Here is a 24,916-nt window from a genome sequence, read left to right as displayed (position 1 = left end):
AAACAAATTCAAATGGAAAATGCAAAACACTGAAAATAAAGAAATGCCATGAAATAGAGACTAGAATGTGCTCAGTCTCAGCTCAGCAGTACTTCCCTGAAGTCGTGGTACCAGCTAATTTTCCATAACTCTAAGAACGCCAGAGCCCATTATAGCTGACACTCTGATTATAAACTTCATGCTCATCTACCTTAGGGAAAGTGATACTGCTAAGAAAAAAAAAAAAATGTGGCTCTAGCCTCCCAGTTGAAGTAAACCTGTAGGCAGTAAACTATTGTAACAGAGCAAAGCAGAGTAGCTTTCCTAATGCTTCCATCTGGGGACATACGGAGCTTTGACTCCCTTCCTTCTTATGAAGGAGAATTAAATCACTTAGATGTGAATTTTTTTTCCCCTAAGGAGACACTTAAAAGCATCCAAAAATAATGCAGTCCTTTGTATAAAGTAAAAAGGAAACTGGGGAAAGCATAGAAATCTTGAAATCTAGTGTTATTAATAACAATAAAAGCACATAGGAAAGAGATATTCACTAATTTTAACCACCTGGCTTCCTTCCTATGAATCAGTTCTAAAGGAAAAAAAATAAAGTTAGTAACCAACAGCTTGAGTCTCTGTGATAATAGTTTTATGTTTAATACTCTTCCAAATAAATGGCTCTTCTAGCCTAATTCACATCTCTAGTATTATTTTAAAAGTATACATACATACTTTAAAAATAGGTATATATGTAGATATACTTTTAAAATATATATATTTTTTATACTTTTTATAAAAAACACCATAAAATTTAATTCCTACAGAAACAATGTTGCTCCTCTTTATTTTTAAATCTGGAAAAAATGCCTCCAAAAATAAAAAAGCAGATGATGGATATAATGTCATCCTCCTCAGAGCTACGAAAACAGCTTACAGGAGCACAGCTGGGCAATCCCCACATGCAGTAGACGGCCCTCGACTCAGAGGGCACAGGCAGAGAGCCATTCCACACATACCAAAGAGACCATTCATGAGTCCATGGAAATCATGGGATAGTGAACAGAGAGGGAATTTTTTTTTGCATTAAACAAAAACAGCCATGTATCTATCATATATGACAGACATTTACTGAAGCCAATCTCAATTGATGAAAAAGTATTCAATAGCAGTTAATATGAGATCAGATCATAATCAGCCAGTTGCTGAACGGTTGAGCTTTAAAGTGAAATTATATACCATTCCCTTTATGCAAACTTTGTTGGTGAAAGGAAAAGTATTTATGGGAATCTCTTATTTTAGCCATGAGATATATTAAACAATGATTAGTTCTTTTATAAAAAGTAGCATCAGTTGAAAAAAAAGCCTATCTTAGCCCTAATAATATTTTACTGTGTGCCAAGTCTTTTATTTTCCACTGGTTTCTGAAGACAGGGGAGAAATAAGAACATTGAGGGAAAAGGAGTTTAGTTTTTTGGGTGTGGTATATTATGCTTTGTTTCTGCCTAGGAGACTTTCCCAAAATGAAATTTACATAAGGCCTTCAAGACCAATGGGACTCTAAAAAAATATTTGGTCATTTTCCTGTATTTGGCAATATAATACATTCTTCATGGAATTGATGAAAAAGCCTATGTGAAATATGCTATAACACATAATGTTGTTTTACACTGAATAATTATATAAAGTTTCTCAGGGCCCTTTTCATATTGACCCTCTTGAGTTGATAAAAGGCTTATGAACTACTAAGTTCAACTATGTTTTATATTTATACTTAAGATAGGATTAGAATACAACGTACAAAGTAGAAAGATTCTAATTTGATTCTGAGCCCTAGCTGACGTGAGTCACCATTTGGCCTCCATTTTTTAACTGGGTGCCCTCAACTCCCACTACCAGGCAGTAGTGAATTCTAAGATGAATAGAAATGCTTTAAAGATTAGGGAGGTAAACAGCTGAGAAGCCCCACATTCCCAGGCTTCTTTCGCATTACACAGGTTAGAATCCTTCGAAGCACAGGAACTATAAAGTACTCCCCTGGACTTTTTGCCTAAATCCACAAATGGTATCAGTGAAGAAGGGACCTGTGATCGCCTGCCTCACCCATCAGTGAAACACGGCACAAAATGAGAGGCGATGATCAATGCAGATGCATACCTGAGCTTGACTCCCTCCACTCCCACTCCCACTGCCAGCTCCGCTGCCACCTCCTGCACTCGCCGGTTTGTGCTGCTGGGACCCTGTCATCTCAGCCATCCTCCTTTCCATCTGCTCCAGGCGTTCCAGGATGGACATCCTGAACTGGTTATCTAAGGCAGAGGAGACGTGAGAGTCAGGTTGTGCTCTGGAAGAAAAGCTGTTAACATGTGGCCTATGCAAGCCTGCAGACCCAACAGTATCAACAACATCACCAAAGCAGAGAGTCTGTCCAGGCCAGCTTTCCCTAGCACGGTAGTGAGTCTGCCACCTTACACACGACTAGCATCTACAGCAGCCCAAAGTACTCAGATAAAAGAACAGAAATCCCTTTTTGTCAAAGATTCTGGTTTCAGGTTCCCACCACCCTATTTCTTTGTCAGGTTCCCCAATGGAAACCATGACAAGATCTGGTAGAGGGGGCCCCCCCCAGAGCCAACAAATGAAACAAATGCAACTCAGATTAGTAGAAGAAAGCTGCCACTGAGGGAAAGGAGGATGCATTTTTGTAACAAAACTAGTATCTGTTTTACCACACACTAAGATTTGCAAAAACAAATGAAAAAATTTTTTTTATCTATTTCCTGACCCACGCTCCAGCTTTTACAATTTATTTAGGAACTGTATCATTTGCTGACCAAGACCCTCACACACTTCTTTTAACACGTGTCTCTGTCAGACACAAACACAAATAGAGCCTTCATCTCTACACATGAAGAAAACAACAGGACACTGCTGTTGGACCTAGGATTGTGGCTCAAAGAGAAAGTTTTGTGATCCTGTACCACTTTACTAAGATTGGAACGCATGTATCTCCACGGTCATGCATTTACACCCACACGTGTGTGTACGCACCAGCATACACACACATGAATTAGAGTTGGGTTACCAACCACATAAATAAAAGGTGCTAAAACCATTATTAACATCATCAGCACTTGCATTCAACACACTTTAAGGAACACTGTGCCAGGTATTTAACCGTGACTGGGACAGAAGAGGCTCTTCCTGCTCTGGAACAGTCTGATGGTGGTAAGTGAAGAGAGGGGGATGAGGTGGTAAGAAGTGATGGGGGGCAAGTTTAGATAAGTCAGGAAGGATAACACTGTGAGAAAGACGAGAAGGGGCCAGACGGACCAAGACCCAGGGCCTGGTAAGGACAAACCGGAGGCCTAGGGCAGGGTGCTGCAGGGGGGGGAGGGGGGGCGTGGGAAAGCGAGAGTGGGTGGCCGGGCGTTGGGGCTGTCAGGACAGGCTCTGCCGTGCAATACTCGCACCACTGTGAAATGTGAACAGAGCCCTTCCTACCTCAGTTTCCTTACCTCTTAAATGGGGACAGCAATGGTACTTACCTCAGAGAGTTGTTGTAAGAATTAAATGAGATAATACATGTAAATGCTCAGAACATGGTAAGTCCTAAATAAGTTGTTCCAGCTGTCATCATCGTCTTCAGACAAATGCCGTAAATGTCTTCAGAAATCGAGCAGACAGCTATGACAACATATTTTGCCTCAAACGACTAATGGATCACTATTTTCAAAAGACAGTCATCTGAATCATGAAAAGGAAGTATTTTATCATTCCTTGCCATCCTGACTGCACATCCCAAGACCAGAGAGCACAGCTTCTCGATTCCACACGGGAGGCAGTGACAGGCAGAGTGGCACTCTCAGCACTCCCCACATGCCAGGCCCTGTGTCCACCACCTCCCATGTATGAACTCACTCACTCGATCGCCACAGCAATCACCTGAGGCAGGTGTTGTTCTCATCCTCAGTTTACAGATGGGAGAACTGAGGCATGCGCAGGTAGCTAATCTGGCTGGCTCCAGGACCAGCAGTTTAACCGTTACATGACAAGATGCAGGAAGAGTCATGGGAGGAAGATGCACGAGCATTAGGCAGTCTTGCCCTAGGGAAAACAATATTCTTGCTCTCCAGAAAACTTGCCTCTAGTGAAAAGGTAGTAAATACCCATTCGAAAGGAAAATTTTCAGTACTGACTTAATATCAAATTGATTTTACTTTATTAAGCCACACAAGCAAGAGGAAGGCTACTTTTCAAGAATCCTAGTATAATTTTCCAATAAGCTATTTCCAGGAATAACACTAAAAGAAAAATCCAAAAGTGAAAAATAACACTTTTGTTCCAATTTCACACATAAGAACGGATATGGGCAAACATGGAGAATCCTCTGCTAAGCATCTTAATGGCAGTCACCAGAAGAGAAATAACTCTGAATAAACACTGCACAGGGTAACTGTCCAGCCAGGGCTGTTCTCAACCTGTGACCACTGATGAAAAAAACAAGGTGACCTCAGATTCCATGCCTCTCCATTAGGAACCTAAAGTCCTGCTCCCCTTGAAGCCTGCTGAAGACAAGAATCACTCTTCAGTTAGCATTCAATTCAAAGTCACATGGCAGTTATCCTCTGTGGAACACTGTAACCTCTCCCTGTGTAAGTGCTATGCCAGGCAACCATCCATCTGAAACTACTCAGAGATCCTCACACATCCCCATGAAATGGCTTGGCTTCATTTTAAACCCCAGCCACCGACCTATTAAGTCTTCTGCAGGCCTACAAATCTTCCATCTATGAAATGAGTTTTCGGTATCCATTTCACTTGGTCTGGAGCACCATGGAGCCCAGTGATCACCATTAACATCCCATGGCACCCAGAGGGGCACAAGAGCACAGAATGTGCTCTGGGGCTATGGTGGCTGGGAGCACTGATGGCTTCATCTCTAGGACAGCCTGGCTGCGCCTACCCTGGCCCTGCAGGCAGCTTTGCACAGCCAGTGCTGCGCTGCAGTGTGCTGCAGTGCGGTCTGCACAAGCAGCCCCGCCCGTCTCCCCACTGCCGAGTGCAGACACTGCAGAAACAGCCCTTCCTGGATATCACTGAGCCAGGCCCTGCCCATGGCACTGCCAGGTCAAAACCCTCCAACAGTCACTCCGTTTGCCAAAGAGGTTCTCAGCTTTTGCTCCCAACTCCATTCCCTGTTGCTGTGCAGGGAGCTCTTGCATGTGATTAAACTACTCAGAGAAGCACTTCATGGAGACACTCAGATGCAATTACTTGCCTCTTAACAAAATCAGATCATGCCTCACAGCATCTTTGAGCCTCTCAATTTCAAAAGAGGAAGGGAGTGATAATTAAAATAAGAAACCCATCTCAAATGTAAATGATGGTGCTGGCATCACAGAGAGCACAGGGCTGCTGTACTGTGTTGACCAAGGATCAGAGACATTCTGATCACACTCCTTTCCTCTGAGCAGGGGCAGGCACAGCTCCTGGGTTTTTAAGGCTGACTTGGTTACATGCATAAAACGATGGTCTTCACATCTCCATTACTGGCAAGTCAACAGAACACCTTTATGCTCTTTTTGGTTCTAAGCTTCATTATAATTAAAATATTCCTTTAAAACACTTGGCAAATTCAGAGCTATATACAGCTTTAATCATACATTGTGTGTGATTATAGGGAAAAGGGAATATAATTATATAGAAGCTAAAAAAAATTTCTGATTATATTAGAGTAAAAAGTACATTTTAAAGGTTCATTTACAAGTATTTATGCACAAATGCTTATTGAGCACCTACTACGTACCAGACACTGGGGAATGTCTAAAAGAGTAGTGAAAATATCCCTATCCTCATCTGTTGACCAACAGATAACTTCTGCAGCCTGAATGAACCTGGATTTTAAAATTAATATGTTTGGGGAGGAAGGGAGAATAATATGTAGATTTAGGGGGCTGATGAATCTGGCCCCAGTTCTCCCCCAGAATGTTTCAAACAAAGCCAACAGTGACTCAGCCTTGAGGGCTTCCAAGTCAAATGTCCTCAGGACAGTTTGAGCGAAGCAACTGAACTGCTCCACCATGAGACCAAGACTGCACGGAAAGAAAGTCAAGAGCGTATGTTTCCATGAGCACCTGAGCCTGGGTGCGAGCAAAGAAACCAGCTGTTCTAGCTCCACCTCCTGCCTGGCAATTCTTAGATTTTACCTCTTGCCCAAAAGGATTAGGCTATACACGTCTTACCAAAAGAACAATTACATGCTTTGGTAAAAAATAATATAAAGAGCCATCTAGTAGGAGCCCTCTAGGTATCAACAGAAAGTTCACAAAACTTAGTTGCAATGACAACCTAGCTTCAAGAGGAAAAAAATGACAGAACATTTGCAGCCACTAAGAGGCTGTAAACACACACACAGTTTACATCCTGGCGGAGGTGGCATATGTGATTCAAGTGCACTGAGCTATGAGTCATCATCTCCCCAGTGGAACTATAAACTTCGGGGGCAGGGATAAGCACAGCAGAATAGGCAAAAAGCAAAACCAAAAAAGAAAAAAAAAAAAAAAAAAAAGTTTGGCAAGAAAGTATCAAATTCTTACCTTGGGTTAAGGTTTCTCCAACTCCTAAACTCTCCTGGATACATCACATGATAACCCGGTATCTAATGCCTAGGTCAAGGGGAGGCCTGGACAGCATTTCATTTCTCCCTGTGCAGAACTGTGTGTGTATCTGGGGGTCCCTCCCAGTCACGTTGGTCCCCTGCTATGGGACTTCTGCTGCCCTGGACTGGAGGCTTCTGCTAATCCCAGGTGTGAAAATTAATTCTAGGTTCAACTTGATTAGATTAAGGAATGCCAAAATACCTGGTAAAGCTATCTTTTTAAGTGTGTCCATGAGGGTGTTTCCAGCAGAGATTAGCGTAAGAGCCCGAGTGGACTGGGTGGAAAAGACCTGCCCTTGGTGTGGGTGGGAACCATCCAATCCACTGGGGACCCAGAGAGAACAAAAGACAGAAAAAAGGTGAATCTCTCTGTCTGCTGGAGCTGGGATACACTCTTCTCTCCTGTCCACGGACATCAGAGCTCAAGACTCTAGCTTTTGGGTTCCAGGACTCACACCAAGGACACCATTGGCTTCCCTGGTTTTGAGGCCTTTGGATTTGGACTGAGCCACGCTACCGGCATCCAGTTTGCAGATGGCCTATTGTGGGACTTTTCTTCATAATCACATGAGCTAATTCCCCTAATAAATCCCCTCTCATATATATAACATATCCTATTGATTCTGTCTCTCTGGAGAACCCTGACTAATACACCAGTAACTTTTCCTCTTATACCAGTGGTTCTCGAACTTTAGGAGGGCTTTTTAAAACAGACTGCTGAGCCCTATTCCCAGAGTTTTTGATCCAGGAGGTCTGGGTGAGACCCAGAAGTTGTATTTTTAACAAGTTCTCAGGTGACACTGATGCTTTTTGTCTGGGGCCACATTTCAAGAACTGTTGCTCTGAGACCACTGTCCGTGTCCACAGTCAAAGAATGGCTCCTCTCCCCCCAAACCCAACACCTGGTAAAGAATGAGCCAAGAACCAACTGCTTGGACAGAGGCAAAGATCCCTGCCCACCATGGACAAATGATATGTCTCCTGGTGTAAACCAGCCAGCTGCAGCCACAGTAGCTCTGTCAACAGCTGGGGCACACATCTTCTCAAGCACACAGACAATTCAGATTTGTCAGTGCTTGAAAACTATTTAAAATCCACCCACCTGCAGCACTTTGCAACTAATCAAGTACTACTCTACCATTCCCATTGTATCTTAACCACTTCATTGTGTTTTTCTTCGCTCAGCTGATGAAATGGGATGTCTTTCCAGGTGTCTGTCTTGCTGCCCACATTTCTGTAAAGCAGTCCGTTTACCTGCATGGCTTTGGGGCATGAAGATAGATACTTTCAACCGACGTGCACACATGTGTCCCTGTACCCTAGACAAAAAGTAAATAATTCTGATGGCTTTTGTAGCAAGTCTGGCTCACAAATCACTCAAAGCTTCTCTTCATGAGCCTCTTCCACCTGCACACCGTTTTTGTGAGAGCAGCATTTTTGGCTAGACAGCTGTAATACAGCAGAAGGAACACTGGAGTGAAGATAAGAGCTCTAGGTTTACTTCTGCTGTGTGACTTTGGAAAAATAACACCCACTTTGCACCTCAATTTTCTAATCTGTAAAATGTGGATATTAATAACCATCTTGCTGTTTGTGAGAATGAAATAAATACATGAAATCTTTTCATGCTGTAAGGCTCTCTCAGGTCTGAGCAATTACTAGACTGGGCCCTTCTACCCAGCCACACCTATGGGGGCATTTTAAAAAAATAAATTTTAAAAAATTTAAAAATAATTTTAGATTTGCAGATAAGTTGCAAAAATAGTAGAGTCCCTATATACCCTTCATCCATCTTATATAACCATGGCACATTTGTCAATACTAAGAAACTAACATTGTATAGTACATCCCCACTATTAACTAAGGACATGAATCAGATTGTACCACTTTTTCCATTAATGGACTTTTTCTGTTCCAGGATCCAACTCAGAATACCACGTTGCATTTAGTTTTTAAGTCTTCTTAGTCTCCTCCCATCTATGACAGTTTCTCAACATTCCCTTATTTTTCATGACTATAACAGTTCTGAAGAATACTGGTCAGGTACCTTGTAGACATCCCTCAATTTAGTTTGTCTGATGTCTTCCAATTATTAGACTAGGGTCATGAGTTTTTAAAAAGAATATCACAGAGGTGAGGTGTCACATACTGTAAGAGAGGATATAATGATTTACTGGTGATGTCAACCTCGATCATTGATTAAGGAAGGGCCTGCTAGAGCTCTTTACGATAAAGTTACTGTTCCTTCCACTCTTTTTCTCTTCCATTCTTTGGAAGCAAGTCACTAAGTCCAGCCCATACTCAAAGAGCAGAGGAATGAAGTCTATCTCACGGATGGAAGAGTATCTACATATATTATTTGGAGTTCTCCTATAAGAAAGATTTGTCCTTCTCTATTTATTTAGTCAATCAGTTATTTATATCAGTATGGGCTCAGGTACATTTATTTTATACTTTGGGCCATAATCTAATACTATGTTGTTTAGTTTGTGGCTCAAACTGCTCCAGCTTCGACCCATAGGAACTCTTTCAGGCTGGTTCCTCTGTCCCTTTGATGTGTTCCCATCCTTTTCTTTTTGAGCACTTTCTTACTTTCTGGCATTACAAGAGGCTCCAGGTTCATCTTTTATTTCCCCCATCCTACCCTAAAATCAACAATTCTCTAAAGAGTGGAGCCTGGTTCCTTCTATTTGAGAATGGTATTTAGTAGCCAAGACCTGAGTGCTGGGTGTGCTCACTGCTACTGGGGTGTCACTGCTTCTAGGCTCCCTTGGTGGACAGAGCTAGGAAATATATGTATGTATAATAACCAGTGTATGCACACATATCTATCAGTTATTTCTGCGTCTATCTGCTGATGTCTCTGACTCTAATGTGGCACTGCACTGTAGTGTACATTCTAGCCTTCTGGGGACATTTTAAACATAGATAAAATGAGGATGAAAAGTAACTGTGTTACCTGGATATAATAAACCAATATACAAAATGCTGAAAAGAAATCTTATTGATGCATTAAACTATAAAAACAACAACAGCAACAAAAAACCCCATAGGCCTAGTTTCTGTATTCTCAAAAGTATAGGTTCAGGGTATAGTATAATAGTACATTCACCTACCTTGATACACTCCAGTTCTTACAGCTTCCTACAATATTAGAAAACAAGTATTTTCATAATCCCAGAATAGCTTTGAGTATCACAGAGATCGAGAAGATGGAAAAAAAAAATTCTCACCAATCACTGGCCCAAGAATCAATGAAGGGTCAGTTAGGGCTCCCCATCCCCTTTTCTTTTGCCTCATCGTAGCCTCTCCTTTAGGGCTGTTACTCAAAGTCACACAGCACAGCTGTGGGGAAGCTTTTCATCTCTAACAGGGATTCCTACCCTCAAAGGGACTCATTTAAAAATGTCTTGGAGTAATATTGACTTGGGTGTTTAAAAATCCAAAGCAATACCAACATTTTAAAGACAGAAAATTTCATAAAATCATACACCCACAGAATGTTCTAAGTTTAGAAAGGTTGGAATTTGCTGCTGTAAAAGAGGAGAATCCTGAGTGTTTGGGCATCTGCTGTGAGTCAGAAAGTGTCAAGGCCAGGAAACCAACTACTAGCCAGACTTCCCAGGTTCTCAGGACCCAGCTGCAGTGACTGCTTCCTCTAGATTTTGTACAACTCTCTTTAAATCTCAGAACCTAATTAATTTTCATGGAACCCTGACTAATACAGCTGTATTGAGCAATACAACATAAGACGGTTCCTGACATATCAAATAATTTTGTTTTTTAAAAAATTAAATCCCTCTCTTTGGACCTACAAAATAAAATGTAAATTCTTTGGTATGGCATAGAATGGCCTTTATCAACTGTCCCAGGATACTTTTTTGGGTTCTCTCATTACTCACTGTCCTCCAATCCCACCAGTAATTTAATAGAACCTTTGGGTCTCTGTTAATGCCAATCTTTTCCCACGTCTACCTGTTGAACATCTTATTCTTCAGAGTGTGGATCAAGCATCACTTGAATATTATTAATAGCAGCTACTGAGCATCTACAGTAAGCCAGACATTCTACATATTACTTCTAATCCTCAAAATAACTCTGAAAGAAAGGTTTTCCTCTTCATTTTACAGAGGAGGAAGCTGAGGCTCAGAAAATTTATTACTTACCTAAGGTTATACCACTTGTAAGAATCAGGGCAGAGATTTGAACACAGGCTGGACTCCATATCTTCTTTCCAGTATGCCTGGTAAACCTTCCATGTGTCCAAAAGTACTTAGCAAATGAATGTATATTTTCCTGTGTGTCATTCCCACTAGAGGCTAGACTGTAAGCTTTGTGAAAGCAGGGACCTTGATTTGTAGTGCTGGCCCCATTTACCGAGTGCTCATGGAAAGAAATATTATTTTCTAATTTAAGCTTCCGGAAGCCAATTTATTGATGAGCTCATCCCAACTCTGGGGCAAGGGCTCTGGGTGACCTCCACTACGCACAGTGGACTCCAGGTGGCCTATATACCAATTAGCAGTTTTATCACCCGTGCCAGTGGCTAAAGAGAGAGGTCAAAATGATCAAAACCCAACAGAGCTGACTTGAAAAGCCTGTGAGAAAGCTCTGTGTTTACACGGCTGGCTGCCATCTCCTTTCGGCTCAGGTAAGGAAATTATGTCAGTACAGTGTATTGGTGTAAGACTCTGGAGCAAAGCTGGGGATTATGTGACTTCTTCACAGAAACAAACTGCAACTGCCCAGCAATGTGTCACTTTTCTTTAGCCACTGAGTTCACATTAAAAATACTGATCCCCAACTTTTAGATATTCCTTCTTTTCACTAGCAAAATGGAATATCTGGAATACTAATAACTGGCAGCACACCTTAATAAAAAGGAATGCCTATAATCAGCTACAAAAGTGTTTAACAAGTCAGCCAGGTTGAGCTGTTGTATAAACATGAAATTTTAATTGCGTTAAACGGAAGAAATTTCTAGGACAGCCTCAGAAAGTGTATATGGATTTGAATGCCTACAAATAGGCTAATGAATCAAATCTGCAAACATGGGAACTTGTTATTACACTAGCTTGAGCTGAGCCACCTCAGGTCTTGTTGCCAGAGTAGAAAAGAGTTTTGCCTTGGCAGGTAAATGAATGAAGGAGCCATCATCAAATACCATCTGCTATTTTAAAACGTGTTATTTGTAGCTCGAGCGCACATGTGCCCTCCTGTTGCTATTTGGACTGGGAATGAGCGGGCCTCTCACCCCGCCTACAGCCCTCGGCTGCACCAGCACCGAGACCTGACGCAGCGAGAGGAGGCATGACTTGAACTATTTCTGTAGAGAACTGTAATTCTTCTTAGGAGTCTCCTCAATTTTCCAGGAAGCTCAGAAAGACAGGGAAAATGAAGTCATTTAACTCCCTCCCAGAATGAATGGGGCCACTAGAGTACATTCGCTGCTCCTCCCCAGCGAGCCATTTAAGATATCCAAGTGCAGAGGAAAGGGTAAGGGCCGGACGGAGATAAGGCACAAGCTGTACCACTCTGATTTTCCAAAGCAATGGCTAAATTTAGCCTTAGACAAAACTGCCATACTCCACTTTTTAAAAACTCTTCAACTCTACGTACCAAAATACGAGAAACGGAAATTAGCGGCTCTTCTTAGGCTTTCTTCATTCGCAATGATTTTTGATTCATATTTCTTCTTCTTGGTCTTTGTTTCACTTTATTCACAAATTCAGAGTCTTAGACATATCAAGAAAAATCATTTAGGATGCTAAAACAATCAACTAACAGCAAATTAGGAGACAAAATGTTACAAGGGCAGCAAAGCAAATTTATAATTATTTCTCGCTGGAAATCGTCCAATATTAGAGCTGGAGGTGGATGAGGGCAAACATTCCGAACCTGTTCTCCAAGGACACTAGGCTAGTGGGATACCAGAGGAGCTCAATTTTTCATAACACAGCGTTAAGCATATGAGTGCTCCAAATTCTGCAGGAGCCAACTTTGCTGTCAATAAAGTAACAAATCCAATTGGAGTTAAGGACAGTTAAACTACAGCTAATTATCATGAGTGCAAAAGGGATTTAAGAACTCTAACACAGATTGTGTACCTACCTTTATACAGTTTACAAGGGAGTAGAACATTTTGTTTACTAACTTTTCAAAACACAACCAATTTAGAGGACACTGCCTCAATAATTTCAATGCACAGCAAAAATAAGAAATTTATAAACATGAATTGAGACATTTCAAAGTAATAATAGTGAAATGCATAATGAAGAATGGGGAAAGCATACTACCACTAAGACTAACGAGGTCTTTAAAACGAAACGTGCCGTAAGGAGACTTGGGAGATGAACAACAGTCTAACCCGGACATGAAGATATGATTTAGAAGTCCTGTATAAAGAGAAATGGGAAAATAAAATCCTGACACTTAAGAACGGAAACTGCAAAGACCAAAACTACAAAATGCACAGGAATTGCATGAATACATTAATTAAGCACCAGCAGGTCGTTCTGCGGTGCCTGGCACTATCAGAAAACCACTTAAGGGCCGACCCCGTAGCGCACTCAGGAGAGTGCGGCACTGGGAGCGTAGCAACGCTCCCGCCACGGGTTCGGATCCTATATAGGAATGGCTGGTGTGCTCACTGGCTGAGTGCGGTGCGGCTGACACCAAGCCAAGGGTTGCAATCCCCTTACTGGTCACGAGAAAGACAAAAAAAAAAAAAAAAAAAAAGAAAACCACTTAAAATCCTTTGAGGAGAACTATGAGGAGTCAAGGCCAGAACAGATTCATTCCACAAGTATTTACTGAATACCCAACTGCGAGGACTATGCTAAGACTCTAGGGACACATAATGACCAAGACAACTCAGGTTGTGCCAGCCACTAGGGACTCAACTACCAAACAAGACACGAACCTTTATTTTAAGAAACTCAGTATAATAGAAATAAACATAAAGAGAAATCTTGTTAGTTCTATGAGGTCAGCAACTGTGTTCGTCCTGGTCACTGCCATATTTCAAGGCCTTGCGAAAGGCATGGCACATAGTTGGCCCTCAATATATATTTATTGAATAAGTGATTTAATTTCATCTATTTGAAATATAAAATGTGAACTTCAAGAAGGACAAGCTAAAGGATATTATGTACAACAAAATATTTGTTTCCATTAGTCATGTCTATGATGTGCTTTTTTCCCAGCCAAGTCATGAGAAGCAGATCCTTCCTTTCTCACACGGCCACCTTTTACCTAATCTCTCAAATATATTTGAAAACAAACAAACAAAACACCTAATTGAGGCTAGTGCATAATAACTTTCATTTGGTAGTTTTCACCTGAGAAATAGTCGGCTCCACACAAGGTTGGGCAGGGGAAAGGAGTCAGATGTGTTACATGGTACCTGGGGAAAGTCGTAAAATAATCCCGGCTGCTTGTAGCTGACATTTCTATTCATAATAGATGTTTCTTGTCCTGAGTTCCTGGTGGTTTTCAGTATGTGACTAAGAAACCCTGTGCTGGGGATTATGGTTGGAAGTCATTCTCTAGTTGTTTCAGGCTCATTCTCCACACAGTGCGAAGTCTGCTGCTGGCAAGGCTCTGCTCTCAGAGCTAGTTGTAGGGAAACCATCTGCCCAGCTGTTCCCAACCATCTTGCTAACTTGTGAAACAGTTAAAGTTCAAGACGTTCCAAAAATACATATTTTTTTTAAAACACTGGGTTCTTCATGGAGAGACTTCTGCTCCAGAATTCAAAAGTTTACTAATTATAGCATTTTTTCATAATGCCATAAAATTTGTAAAAATCAGGGATAAATATGGGTGAAGAAGTCCTATCCAAATTAATAGACTGGAATGCATTTTTTTAAAAAATAGATGTATTCTTTAAAACACTAAACATATTATAGATAAAATAGGTCCTAATAGATAAAATAATTTAAGAATATTATTTTATAATTCATCACAGGGCTTTCTGATACATAATAAACTTAAAAAAAAATTCAATGTAGCACTTAAACATTTTATTCAGAGATAAATAAAATAAAATATTTCTCCAAGGGAACCACCAGAGTTTTAGAAAATCTTAGTCATTAAGCTCCTTTTCAGTCGTGTCATGATCCCTATGAGGACTGTTTTGTCTCCTGGCTCCGCATGCCACATGGGAACACATCGAGGACTGCTCTTCTGAGTCTGCATGATATCCACTCCCGCGCCTTGAGTTTGGGAGGAGGTAACTTAATCACCCCATACCCCTACACCAGAGTAATCTTCCGATTTTTGCAAATTCCAAAACAGTGAAGCCTGAACGAATATATTACTGAAGTCAGCATTGAAACATCCTTGGTTTAGGCAGTAAAGCAAAAAACGTAGAGTTCTTCATTAAAGGGGGTGCACCTGGACTTCATGCAGTTGTGGGGCTGTATGCTGTCTTCACCAAAGTCTCCAAAGTGGGCTCCTTTAATCGTCCCTTTCAGAGTATAGTTGTTCTAAAGGTTTAGGGAGCAGTTAAATAATGGAACAAAAAATAACTGACTCAGACGGCACTGGGCACTATCTCTGGGAGCATCCATCACAAATACCTGGCACATCAAAACTCCTCAGTCTCCTTCTCTCCCCTATTCCTCACTCTTCCCAATTTTCCTTCCCCGTCTCAATCCATTCCTCCCCAGCCTCTTATTTCCCTCCTGGCCCTTGCTTAACTAGTGACAACCTTGGAACCAGGTATGTTTGAGGTGAAATCAAGATTCACAAAAGATAAGAGTAACATAAAGCTCAGGTAAAGCTGTTATATAGAAAACAGGTACTAAATCCACCAAAATGGCTAAATGTGAGCCACGGATCACTAAGGCCAAAAATCAAGTTACTAGTCAGCCCCATTTGCAACTTTGCCCTTGAGTGACTGCCCATGCCCACTGAGCAATATCCTATGCTAACATACAACACACAGATGAGAGATATTTAAGAGAAACTGGACTTCCCTTGTTAGAAAAGAACCCATAACACTAATTCTTACCCTTTTTGTTCATGGGCTCTTTGACAATGATAAAGGCTATGAATACTTTCCTAGAAAAATACACACATGTAAAACCTACATTCAATTTCCAGGGACTCATAGATTCATGGGAAGCCCATGGATTCCAGGCTCAGAACCATTTTGTTGGGGTGGTCTCCTGAAGTGTTTCCCAAACTGAATTCCATGAGATGTTTATCAATAGACCACAAAAACAAAATGCTATGTCAAAGGCGTTTTGGAAACTCTAGGTTAAACACAACTAAATTCATTTACGTTTCATTAACATAAGACTTTTCTGAACCTTAATATGGTAACACACACTATATACTGCTGATATCGAGAGCTAATGGCAGGTGCGTTTCCTGAACTTATCTGAACCTTTGTGTGGGGAGCTTTTATAAGCATTTCCTGTCACTAATGTTCTCACAGAGGAATTTGGGAACTAAAGCTAGTTCTAAACATGGTCTTGAAATAGACAGTGTCCGAGTTAGGAAACTCTTGGTCCCCTCTCTTCCTCTTCCTCCTTTATGCATCAGGCAAGACTCGGGTGCCACTCCAGTCTACCCAGTCTAGACCCCAATATAGGTGTGTGGATCAATGGTTCATGTCACCCAGGGACTAGTATGGGAAACCATCTGACCCAACATCTCTTCCCTACCATCTCCTTTCTTCCGTATCAGGAGACTCCCTTGCTTACTGCTTATGGCCAGTCAATTCCACATCAGACAACCTTTGAGAGATACAGTCACCTCTTTAAACCACATCCTCCTTTCCCTTTCATTGTTCTAACTCTTCAAGATACCTCAGAAAGATCTCTCTCATGCTGTCCTTATTATAATGTATAATAACAAGAATAATGTTAGGGTTATCAAGAACTTTAAGTTACTTACTCTCTCTGGCTTTATTCTAAAAAGTTAGAGCACCAGACTTTGTATTTTCAGAGAACTATCTTGAGTTCTACACTATGAATTAAGAATCTTCACCAAAAACGTTTTCATTCACAGAAACTATTATGTAAATATATATTTATTCAAGTAGCATCATTTAATACATAAATGTAAAGTTCACTATTTCACCTGTTTTGCAACATGTATGTGTACATGATGTATTAATATATTGTGTAGATTATGTAGTTCTTTTAAAATATATATGTGATATATGCATGCACACACATTATTTTTCTCCTGCAAAAATAACCCATAAGAATGATTCTCACCCTCATTGTTCACGTGTTTTGCTGAGTATGTGTTATGGGTTCAAAAAGGTTTTTGTTCTCAGGCTAGCCTAGGAACCTACCTACCATTTATTGTACTGTTTTTCTAGGAAAATATTATTCAATTGACTTATAAGTTTTTAGAATTATCAGTTTTAGGCTGGGTACTTCCTATTTTTTACATTATTAGATAAAACATCTTTCACAAAAAAATGCCAGGGGCATTGATTTTGGCTAGAGCCAAATGAATGGTTTCTTTCACTAGAAAAGGCAAAATGATATTTAAATAAATTATTGGATGATTAACCCAAGCCACAGTTGTAATATTAAGGAATTCAATCAAATCATATTTTCCGGAAATGGTCCTAGGAATTGACAGCACCCATTTCAAGATTCACTTTTAGCTTCTGGTTTCTCCTCATTTAAAACGGGACCATGAGAATAAAAACATGGAATAAAGCCTTATTATGAGTTTCTGTGGTTTCAGAATGAATGGTGCTTTCTTTAAGAATGTGACAATCAGGGCCGACCCCGTGGCTCACTTGGGAGAGTGCGGTGCTGGGAGCGCTGTGGCGCTCCCGCCGCGGCTCGGATCCTATGTAGGGATGGCCAATGTGCTCACTGGCTGAGCGCGGTGCGGACGACTCCAAGCCAAGGGTTGCGATCCCCTTACCGGTCACAAAAACGAAAAAAAAAAAGAATGTGACAATCAAGTGTGACGATCAAACAGTATCAGTTTCTTCAGTTTGCCTCCCTAGCACCCCTTTCTCCCCTCACTGATCATGACATCTTGCCCTTCCTTCAGGGAGTGCAGTGAACTGAATGTGTCACCCCAAAATTCATATGTTGAAATCCCACCTCCCCAATGTGATGGTGTTAGGAGGTGGAGCTTCTGGGAGGTAATTAGGTCATGAGTGTGGAGCTCTCATGAAAGGGATTAGTGCCCTTCTATAAAAGGACCTCACAAAGCAATCTTGCCTTCTTTCCACCATGTGAGGCAGTGTGCAACCTGGAAGACAGCTCTCACCAGAACCTGACCATGCTGGCATCCTGATCTTGGACTTCCAGCCTCTAGAACCATGAGAAATAAATTTCTGGTGTTTATAGACCACCTGTCTATTGTACTTTGTTACAGCAGCCTGAACTAACACAGGGAGCTGCCCTTGCCCTGCACTTGGTTTAGGTGGTGCTGACCCCAATTCTTGACTTCAGGGGGGGGTGTATGAGCCAGGCCTTGCTAATGAGAGTACCACCTCCCCTTACTCATGTGGTTGGACACACAACTCAAGTGGGGCCAATGAGAGACAGAACATTTCCTGGAACTACTGGGAAGAAGAGCTGTCTTCCCGGAGACATCTGCAAAATTGGCAGAATCTAAGCCTGGAGCTTTGAGTGGGCCATGTTGCTGCCACTTTGGAACTCCTGACTGTGAATATAATTAACATAGAGGAGATCAGAGCCAAGAGAGGGGAGACAGATCCCTAATGACATCACTTGAGCAGCTAAAACCAGCTGTATGTCAAGATAAGACTAAATCTGGACTTCATTAGAGTCAATAAACTCCCTTTTTGAAGTAAGCCAGTTTTGAGTTAGAGTTCTATCACTTGCAGCTGAAAGAGGGATCCAAAGTCAATCTATTACCTGAAATGTGGATCCTTTTGCTAAATAAATATCAGAAAAGTTCTGCTTCCATTTACAAATAAAAAAATGTTACTCAATATCATTAAATATACCTCAGTAGTAGTATACAAATGTCATTAGAATTTCTCTATTCTAAAACATGGACTAAATTATGACAGAAATAAGCTGTCATTCTTATTTGAAACAATGGTTCGATGTTGATTACCCAAAGAAATCAGTAAGACAAGAAAAGGCGTACCTAGCTCCAGCCTCGCTGGAGACCATCTGTTGAATTATATACATGTAGAAGCACCTTAACTTTTTCAGGCCTTAGGTCACTGCCAAATGCAGCGTCATAACAGCAGATGCATCCTACAAAAGAGAATCACTATAAAACATCAGAATTGAAAGAGAATTTAGAAATTATCCAGTCCAGTGGCTTTCAACATTTTTTGGCTGTGGCCCACAGTAAGAAATAGAACCCAGTACACACACACACACACACACACACACACACACACACACACACACACACACACACACGAAATATTTCTCAAATCAATATTTACCCTTACTATGTGCAATCTCTCTGATTTAAAAAACTGATGTTGACCCACTAAAGTGATTTCCTAAACCACTAATAGGTTTGGATAACAGGTGAGGAACTGAGATCCAGAGATATGAGATGATTTACCCAAGATTTCTCCTTGTTAGTGGTGGAGCTGAAACAAAAACCCATCTGACTGTGTTATATGAAAGAAAACAGTGGTTACCTATACACATTCCTAGACAACAATTTTCTGGCCAAACTTAAGAAATGTGGGAAAATGATTCAGGTGTCAGAGCTAGCTATTTTACAGTGGTATAGTGTTTCAGGTTTTTAGGGCCACCTCACGACCATTTAAGTGAAAACTCAAAACCACCAGGGAACTTGAATTGACCTGAAAGGAAGATCGTGTGAGTTCTTGCCTAAATTACTAATAGACAAGACTGAACTGAATGCATGAAGTGGGATCAGGTTTGCCTTGGTCTTTAAGAAACATTCTCATTACATTCATTTCACTCCATCCAATGAGTAGCCCGTGCTGTATCAACTCTGTCAACCAACAATAGTAATGAAACTCTAATTCCCAGAGTTCGTTATGCTAGGCATAGCAGGGGAAGATACAGCTTAGGTGTCACCCCCCCACCCCCCGGCCACCCCTCAAAGAGCTACTAATCTAATCTGCGAGATGTGGGAAAAAGCTTCCTAAACGAGATGAGACTTGAGTTGGGCCCTGAGAAAAAGGAGGGTGAATGTAACACGGACTGTGGGGCAAGGGTAGACAGACCAGCCTGACTGCGAGAGGGCTCATGCTGAGTGGCTGAGCATGGGCAGAGGCTGGCTAAGAGTGGGATCAGGTTTGGATGGTAGTAAAAGTCAGGTGGAAGAAGAAAGATGAAACAAACGGAGAGCGACTAACAGGTTAATTTTGGTAGCTGATAAATATTAGTTTAATGCAATACAGACATTTATTTACATTATTTACCATTGCTTTCCATGTCACAAAAGTGTTGTATAAATTTATCATCAGTAGTTTAACACCTATAAATATTTACCCTGCTTAAACTCGTCCTGTACTTTACATTCTTCCAATTAATATTTAATTATTAGTTGTAATTTGTTTAACAACTGATATATAATAGGTGCTTAAAAAATGTGTTGACTGATCTCCACATCATACATCTAAAGCTAAGCTCTTTCTTCAATGCTTACAAGACAATATAAAATTGAGCAAATTACAGGTACCATGATATTTTCAAACTAGGATTTCAGTTAGTACATGAAAAGAACGTTATTGAAATGAAGCACCAAACAAGATCAATATTGGCATCCCACCCTCACCCCCATCATTTTTTTTTAAAGCCACCATTTACAAGGTATCATACCATGGTTTTAATGAATCACTTGCTACACTGTTTGGGGGATGGAGAGTAACTTTGTGGATGGTAAAGGCATCTCCTTGTCTGCCTGCTGTGTGTTAACCCAAATGCAGCCACATCAGAGAATGGTAAAGAAAAAATAGTCATTTGGCATCGGGGCAATTCATTCAGAGGATGAGACTACCACTCAAGGTAAGACCTTCATGCCGAGTGCCAACATCCTCATGCTATGGGGTGACAATACCCATTTGTGTCACCTAGCAGGCTAATAAGCACTTCCTAAATGTTAAATGTGACTAGTACTAACACGTGGTCTTTGTTATAATTTAATACACTCATCTGAACTTCTCTCATCATCACTTAAAATTAAGTGGTGGTTTTCAGATCTCACATACAATACTAGGAAATTTACTCCGTGAAAGGAGTAAGAAAGACAAAATTAACCCTGCCTTGCTTATTCTACAATTGCCAGAAAGCCGAGAATAGTTTACAGCCTACCCTAGATTGTGTGAAAGACTTTATGAAATGAATGTGGTTTACTAACTTCATCAGTATCCCCATTTCCTGGACCACCACATTCCCTTTGCCTAATCCTCCTTTATTTCATCTGTTTGTATTTTATCGTGCTTTGCTGTGTACTCAGTGAGCTCCCTTAAGTTACTTTTTTGAAAAAGGTGAGGTGTACACAAACTATCACGTGTGGCTGCCAAAAGTTTTTTGACAAAGAAATACATAACTGAAATAGGCTCCCAAATATAAGGCTTATACACAGTGACAGATGCACAGCTGATATTTTATAATGAAGACTTGGCACCACTCAGAGAGTTTGCTTCTTTTGAATAGATCAATGGAATAGAAATATTAAGCCATTTTAAATCAGAGAAGCAAAGCCCTTTAAATGTGAGAAGACACAGCAGGCACATAATGAGGGTGGGGAGAAGGGGTGGAGTGGGCCTGGGAAGAAAGAATAAAGGACTTGCAGAACACCCCTGCACCAGCTAAAGAACAGGGCCAAGTTTAACAAAATGGTCTTTATTGAACTTTCTGTGTGATCCCCAAAGTTGTGCATTGTATAAATGTATTAATTTTTCCCTAAACATTTCTAAAAGGCAGCCTACAAGCACAGTTCTGCAACTTCAGAAGTTCATGATAGTAATAACCAAAACATCAGAAAAATCACGATGGTTCCCAAAGGAGACTGTAGATCCCAAAAACCTTTCATTTTCTGCACAAGCAGAAGACAAGTGATCTTGAGCTGAGCACTTGAACCTTAGCCATCAGTAAGAGCTTCACACCTTTCACTCGGGAAACTTTTAACGTCAACCAATTATTTAACTCCATTATCTCTCTCATATGAAGTAAAGAATTCTCAGTTCCATTCGTTATCCACACACTGCAGAACAGTACACCATGAATACACTGCAGCAGTGACAGCTATTTAATATCTAGAAGGATTAGATATTAGATTGGAAGGTCCAGCTCATTCCTAAACAGAAGACTAAGGAAAAGCCTGAATGTGTCTGTGAGTGTATCAGAAAAGCAGAAGAGCTGATAAAAATCCCTAACTAACACAATGTTGTTATTAACTACTGCATTAAATACTGTATTTCTGCTTGGAGCATTCAGAATATAATCAGGATGACCTAATCAAGGCCTCTTAGGAATTCACAGCAGTCCTCTGCTTGTTTTTACTACTAAACTAAATTTATTTGAGAAGGGCATACCTTGTAAATAAATGCTATTTTCTAGAACATTAAACATTACTACTCCCTAAATCCAATACAAAGAAAGACAGAAACATAAACTTGTTTGCTATCATCTAATTCTGGTCTTAAAATAATAACTCTTTTCCCATAAACACATGCCAGGAAAATGCTACTGCTTAATGTATTTCTCTTTATCAGGTTCTCGGGCAATAGTTTCTCAATGACACAAATTCTGCAGGCAAACTCTAGACAATTTCTTTAGGTAGTAAGAGAAAAAGACTCCTTTATGTACAGCCAGACATTTTACATTTTAATATATAACAAAACTTGCTGGGAGCACAGTTCTACAATGTCAAGGTTTGGTCTCACTGGTGGAAGAAACATAATGCATGGAATTAAACAAATAAACGAGGCGCTTAGTTTAAGAGAGCACTTCTGCTGTTTGTTTACCGAGCCTGCTCTCCTAATTAGATACTTCAGGTTAGCCAAGAGAAATCATATCAACAACAGTGGATAAAACAGAAAATAGTCTTTAAAATTGCCATCCTTCCCTGGTGACGCAAGCGATTAAGATAATTTGCAAAAATATCATAGTTTCAGAAATTTGTTCTGATGCCTAACTTGCAGAGAAATTGGTTTTGATGCCTGCAGTAATCTACAGAAAGGAAAAAAATCTCAAACCCCTAAACACCATCAATGCCATCTCTAAGACTGAGCAAATCACGCACGGGGGCCACCCTGAGCGTCTATTCTGGCCCCTCTGCACAGGGCTGGTGGCAGCGAGGACTAAGGCATCTCTCCTGTCACTGGCCTGCAGGTAAGCAAAGCTCTCAGAAGTTCTTCCAAACCTCCTCTTCAACTTTCCCGACTGCATTCCGCGCACTGGGGAGCTCAGGGCCCACTGCTGCACCGGGCTGCTGGCAACAGCCGGCCCCAGCGGCCCAGAGCGGGGTTGTCCCTGCACCTCTCCCCGTGCCGGCCCGCCGCGGGACGGAGCGCTCGATCCCAAAGATCCCCAAAGCCCGCGGCGAGCAGGAGCCGCGCCCCGCTGCGGACACACCCGCCGGAGACGGGCCCCCAGCGCGCGTTCCCTCCACGCGTGCCCTCCCGCACACGGGCACGCGAGCGCCCTCCACGCGCTCTAAGAATACGTCCCACGGTGGGCCCGCGCGCTCCCCACGCGCCACGCGGACACGCGTGTCGCCCGCCCCCGCGCACGCTCGGCCCCACGCGCTCCCGCCCGTACACGCGCGCCCCCGAGACGCGGCCCCGCCCCCACGCAGCTCAGCGGCCTAAACACGGTCGCTCCGCGGACACGCGTGCCTCACACCCGCTCCTCACACGCATTGCTCAGCCGAGCGCGCCCCTCGCCCCTACGCCCCCAGTCCCGCACACGCACGCATCCAGACACGCTCTACCCCCAACTCGCGCCACAACGCGCGCGCACCCCCGCACCCCAACCACGGCCGGTTCACGCACGCCTCCCGCACGGCCCCTAGCGGCCTCGCGCCCCGCTTGCGCCAGGAGCGCGCGTGTCCGCACCCCACGCCTCGACGCGCTCCCCCTCACGCGCGCCCCCGCCCCGCGCGCGCCCCCCGCGCCGGCCCCGCCCCCGCCCGCTCCCGCCGGCCGCCGCCCTCGCCCCGCACGCGCCGGGCCGCCTCGCCCTCCGCCACACGCACACTCACTCGGACTCGGTGAGCACGGCTACCGCTCGGTCACTCTCGCACCGAGTGGTCTGTCTCTCGCCCCTGTGCCCGGCCCGGCCCCGAGCCCGCTCGCTCCACACGCCGCAGCCGGACCAACTCGCGGGGCTCCGGGTACCGCGCTCTCCCCGCCACAGCCCGAGTGCGCCGCCCGGGCCAATAGCGGGGCGCGGCGGTGAGGTCACCGGCCCTGACTCCGCCCCCCGGGTCGAGAGGGCCTATCGGAGGGCGCTACGTCACCCGGAGCTGGGCAGAGCAGGTGTGGGGCGCGGAGCCGCTCAGCGCGGGGACTGCGCCGGAACTGCGCCCGAGTCGTGCGGCGCCGCGCTGGACGGCGCGGGCCCGGAGGGTGCGGGCGGCCCACGGCCCCTCGCGCCGCTGCCGCCGTCGCCGCCCAGGCCCCGCTCACTCTCTCGCTCGCTCAGATAAGGGAGGCCCGCTGGGGACAGACCACGGTCCACTCGAGGGCAGGGACGGCTCCGAGCCCGACGGCCGCGCCCGCTGCCCCGCCTGGGGGGCCCGCTCGGGTCGCGTGCTTCCCGCGCCCCGCCCGACCCCCGGCGCCGTCGGGTCTGGCGGGAGCCCCGCGCACCCGGGCTCCGGCTCCGTGCGCGGCCCCGGCGTCTGCAATGCAGCCGCGGGAGGAGCCGGCGCTGCGCAGCGATCGGGGAGCGCGGGGGGCTGGGCGGGAAGGAGGGGCGCGGGGAGCCAGCGCAACGGCCCGGGTGGGGCCGGCATGGCTCGGCCGCGACGGCGACAAGGCGGCTCCTCGTCTCGGCGGCGCAGAGTTCGACCTCCTCAGAAGGAGTCCAGGGGCCTCCGCCCACTCCACGCGTCTAACATCGGTGTGCAGAAGTCCCAGCGCTGGACTTGCTCACTTGCAGACTTCTGCGTAGTGTCCTCTCGCCTCCCACCGCACGGCCCAAATCACACTTCTCCAAGCGGCCTTCCCAGGCATCCCAAGTGGACACCACTACCCTTCTTTCCCTGTAACGTTTACATAACGTCTTATCATGAGTCCCGCCGTTACTCGGTGCCATGCACCCACGCACGGCCTTGCACACAGACTTGAGATGAGGTCACTTATCATGAAAATTG

At 43.4% G+C, this 24,916-nt stretch overlaps 1 protein-coding gene across 1 annotated transcript in view; it reads right to left on the bottom strand.

Annotated features, from left to right (window-relative positions):
* Positions 1–24,916, bottom strand: part of CAMTA1 (calmodulin binding transcription activator 1) — an 846,562-nt gene that overhangs the window by 25,928 nt on the left and 795,718 nt on the right. Inside the window, exon 12 of the mRNA XM_063103685.1 lies at positions 2,131–2,282. Coding sequence (XP_062959755.1) covers positions 2,131–2,282 — 152 coding nt within the window. The remainder of the gene's footprint in view (positions 1–2,130; positions 2,283–24,916) is intronic.

The sequence above is a fragment of the Cynocephalus volans genome, chromosome 8, assembly GCF_027409185.1.
Source record: "Cynocephalus volans isolate mCynVol1 chromosome 8, mCynVol1.pri, whole genome shotgun sequence".
Taxonomy (NCBI): Eukaryota; Metazoa; Chordata; class Mammalia; order Dermoptera; family Cynocephalidae; genus Cynocephalus; species Cynocephalus volans.
The sequence above is the reverse complement of the archived record's forward strand: the minus strand, read 5'-3'. Positions and strand labels throughout refer to the sequence as shown.